This window comes from Diaphorina citri, unplaced genomic scaffold (assembly GCF_000475195.1).
Source record: "Diaphorina citri unplaced genomic scaffold, Diaci psyllid genome assembly version 1.1 scaffold375, whole genome shotgun sequence".
NCBI lineage: Eukaryota > Metazoa > Arthropoda > Insecta > Hemiptera > Psyllidae > Diaphorina > Diaphorina citri.
Genome location: NW_007377810.1, coordinates 226,619 through 231,089, shown reverse-complemented (window position 1 = coordinate 231,089; position 4,471 = coordinate 226,619). Strand labels below are relative to the sequence as shown.

Here is a 4,471-nt window from a genome sequence, read left to right as displayed (position 1 = left end):
AATTTTTCCCCTATACCCCCCCCCTCCCCTAACCTGTGACCTTCAAACGAGCTAGATGAAGTGGAAAATTCGGGGAGAAAAACTGAATTTTTCTGTTCGAACACATGATTTACCTACACGATCGTTATAATACAGGTAGGTATTTATACTTAAGAATGGGTATAGGTGTTTATACGTATAGGTAGGTATTTATACTTAAGTACCTATATGTAGGTGTTTATACGTATAGGTAGGTATTTATACTTAAGAATGGGTAGGTGTTTATAGTCCGTTCAAGAGTTATTGTGAAAACAAATACCTACAGACAAACTAAAATGCAAAATCTTCTAGTTAAAAGTTGGAGCTCACTTCTTTCGTTCCAAATTAGTTACATACTAAGGAGCTTTACATACTTGCATGACAGACTAGGACATACTTGCATGACAGACTAGGTTATAAAAGTTATTTACGCATGCCAACTCGCCATAAATTTCTCATAATTTCCCATAAGTACATCCTCGAGCGACTGGAAATTTGGTGTGTATGGTTGTTTTTTTTTTTTTTTTTTTTTTTTTTTTTTTTTTTCTTTTTCTTTTTTCTTTATTAGAACACAAACCCACACTGACTGTCTCTAGCTAGAAAAAACCATTAATTCACAATAAATCCATGTTTCCTCAACCCACTATTTCTGATGACTGGCATCATCTACTTAAAGACAATGAGCTTATTAGTTTATTTAAATTAATTGTTGCCACACAGTGTGTCAAAGGTGCAGTCCACTTTAGAATCTTTATTACAGGGTGTCCAATAATTAACGCGACTAGAATTCCGACTAGATCAGAGTTTAAACTTGGTTCAAGTTCACCTCTTGGATTGAGACATCTGATTGGCTGAAATTTTTGAAGTGAACCAATCAGATTCCCTAATCCGAGAGGTTCACCTCTTGGATTGAGACATCTGATTGGCTGAAATTTTTGAAGTGAACCAATCAGATTCCCTAATCCGAGAGTTAAAACTTCTAGTTCCACCTCAAATTGTGTCCTTGGCCAATACGGGATTAAATTGAGATTCCCCCTTTTTCCCCAAATGGTCTCAATTTTCACGAACAAAATTTTAACCCAAGAAAATTTTCCTTTTCAGTTCAGTACACGCGTTTTCGAACACCCTGTAGAGTCAAAATTGACCAATCAAATGCCTTGAGACTATGCTTAGCACGAACTTAAGAGCCAGCATTTTGTTCATAAATATGGGTGTTAAACTTCTAGTTCCACCTCAAATTGTGTCCTTGGCCAATACTGGATTAAATTGAGATTCCCCCTTTTTTTCCCCAAATGGTCTCAATTTTCACGAACAAAATTTTAAACCAAGAAAATTTTCCTTTTCAGTTCAGTACACTCGTTTTCGAACACCCTGTATGGGGAACTAGAAGCTCATACCGTGACTGCTTAGAAATGACTAATTGTGCGAACTTGTGCGATTTTCATGTGCCGTTTTTCTCACCTAGTGAGCTCTTCCACCCAGCCTTTTCACGATGCTCAAATTTTTCTTCGTTCGAATTTAAAATTTTCTTGGTGAGCAATGTAACACACTACCTAATTCATTTGAATACGCCTCGAGACGTGGAAAAATCGTGACAAAAGAAAATTCGTGACGAAAAAAAGTGTGTTTCGTGCAGTGTGAACAGGCTGTAAGGTACATTTCATAACAGTACTGTTTTTCTTCGTTCGAATTTACAATTTTCTTGGTGAGCAATATGAACACATCACTACCTAATTCATTTGAATACGCCTCGAGACGTGGAAAAAATCGTGACAAAGGAAAATTCGTGACGAAAAAAAGTGTGTCTCAGTGTGAACAGGCTGTAAGGTGAACTTTATCCTCTAAAGAGGTTCGTTCTTGGAACGGCAGGGTTTCTCTTTCTCCAATCCTTTCCTTCTCTCTTCGCTTTCGGGACTCAATAAGGGCCTAAGCCGGATTTGGCCGTTTTTGCATAAAGTCTTCAACAGCACCATGCTATAATAAAGGCAGCTCCAATTTTATTTTCTTCATCTTATGTCACCAAGGTTCGTTCTTGGAACGGCAGGGTTTCTCTTTCTCCGATCCTTTCCTTCTCTCTTTGCTTTCGGGACTCAATAAGGGCCTAAGCCGGATTTGGCCGTTTTTGCATAAAGTCTTCAACAGCACCATGCTACCTATAATAAAGGCAGCTCCAATTATTTTCTTCATCTTATGTCACCAAGGCTACCTGGGGTTAAAGCTGGCTGTTCAATCTGTTCATGCAGGAATGCTTGGTGTCGCTCAAGAAGCAGGGGGTATGTATGAAAGCCTTGAATGTACGAAATAGAGCATACTAGAGAGAATTTAATAGAACTTGGAGTTCAACAGACCTCAAGTACAACATACATTACATTAAGTAGGTAGGTATTTTTTATGACAAACCAAAGAAATCATATTTTTACTTAAGATAATGTTCAAAAGAAAGATTATTCAGATTCATAGAAGCTTAACCCATCCTTTAGGGCTGTTTGCCCCTACACCTAAGCCTCAGATGGGGCTTTTTTGTGTTTAAGGTTTAACTTTACCGACTATCTGCTATCTGTACAGTAAATTTTTCATCTTACGAGTATGATTATGACTTTCAATGTTTCAATTGAAAAACAGACCTCAAGTACAACATACATTACATTAAGTAGGTAGGTGTTTTTTTATAACAAACCAAAGAAATCATATTTTTACTTAAGATAATGTTCAAAAGAAAGGTTATTCAGATTCGTATAAGCTTAACCCATCCTTTAGGGCTGTTCGCCCCTACACCTAAACCTCGGAGTGGGCTTTTTGTGTTTAAGATTATTCAACTTTACCGACTATCTGTACAGTAAAGTTTTCATCTTACGAGTATGATTATGACTTTCAATGTTTCAATTGAAAACCAGAAATTATGTGAAATAATATTGACAATCAGGAAGGAACATAAGAAAACTACTTCCTTGGACTACTTTTAATTCCTGCATAAAACCACCGGGGTCGACGCCCTAATGTCGCTCCTGAAGTCCCTGAACATCTTCGACAAAATTTAAACCCCCTCAGTTTGACGACATTCAGATGACAGAGATCATTACGAACAACATCGCGCTGGCGCGCTACGACAAGCCGACGCCCGTGCAGAAGTACGCCATCCCCGTCATTATAAGCGGCCGAGATGTTATGGCGTGCGCGCAGACCGGTTCGGGCAAAACAGCGGCTTTCCTAGTGCCCATTCTGAATCAGATGTACGAGCGCGGGCCCCTGCCCACCCCGCCCGCGGGACGAGGTAAGTGCTATGTGCCTGTGCCTATTGACAATTTTTGAGCTGAATGGAGCAGTTGCATTTCTGTAAACATTATGAATGAAAGGTCGAACATTCAACTTTTATTTGCTGTTCGTCAGAGTTGAAAAAATGCTCAGAAACGTATGCACACATAGAAACGCATGCGATCAAACACATTCATGTGTTGCCTGCAAGAGAGCTTTGCTCGGGACATTTGATGTGACGTTATCGTGTACGTGAGCGTTTGTCGTGACGTCAGAGTTCGCGATTTACTGGTATCAAGATTTACTGGTCCGGATCTAGAAGTCGTAGAAGAAAAAGAAAAATTCCCTTGTTCCTCATTTTTCCTGTTCTTTGCCTTAGAAACCACACCTAAGTAAGCGCAACTGTTCTATTGTGGCTGTGACCTTTTTTTCCAGTTTTTACCCATGAAATTATTACGTTAACGTATTATAAGTTACAAGTATTTGTGTTCGAAGTTATTAATATTGGTTTATGGTTTTGGTTACAGGTTATCCTAGTCGGAAGAAGGTATTCCCACTGGGCCTGGTTCTGGCACCGACGCGAGAGTTGGCCACTCAGATTTATGACGAGGCTAAGAAGTTCGCCTACCGATCTCAACTGCGACCCTGTGTTGTGTGAGTTCCTCTCTACTTATTTATAATTTCCTTTTTTTTCGATCGCCATTTTTATTTCGTAGCCTTTAAACAAAGGTTGATCGGGGCGAGGGTAGGATAAAGGAGGATAACGCCGACCCCAAATAAGATTGGGGAAAAGTACAGTAGAAGAAGAAGGTATACCCAGAAGTAATTTATTTAAAACTAACTTCTGTTCTTGTTTGTAAACAAATATAGTGTTGTGAGGGAAGGTTGGCCATTTGGAGTTAGCTCCTGGGCCAGGTTAAGTTGTGATTGGACCTGCCCGTCAGCAATTTTTTGTCAGCAATCAGCAACCCTAATAATAAACGGTAGTTAGCTAAAACTGTCTAGTCCCTAGTCTTCTTGTAAAGAAATGTTGTGAAGACCGGACTATTGTCACCCCCAAAGCCTGGTTGTTGTGAGGACAGGCTCATTGTTGGATTTACCCCTAAGGCCCGGGCTGTGTCCGACCCTGGGAAAGCCCACACTAAATTGAATACGGTCTTCTACAAAGAGGCGTCCGAACCAAATAGATAAGATTAGTGGA

At 39.6% G+C, this 4,471-nt stretch overlaps 1 protein-coding gene across 1 annotated transcript; it reads left to right on the top strand.

The window, feature by feature from the left end:
• Positions 1-3,066: 3,066 nt before the first annotated feature.
• On the top strand, positions 3,067-3,946 carry LOC103508176 (ATP-dependent RNA helicase bel; the record flags this gene model as incomplete). Its single annotated transcript, XM_026822843.1, is given in 2 exon segments — positions 3,067-3,289; positions 3,798-3,946. Coding segments are annotated over 2 exon segments (339 nt in total). The 3' UTR covers positions 3,929-3,946.
• Positions 3,947-4,471: the final 525 nt, after the last annotated feature.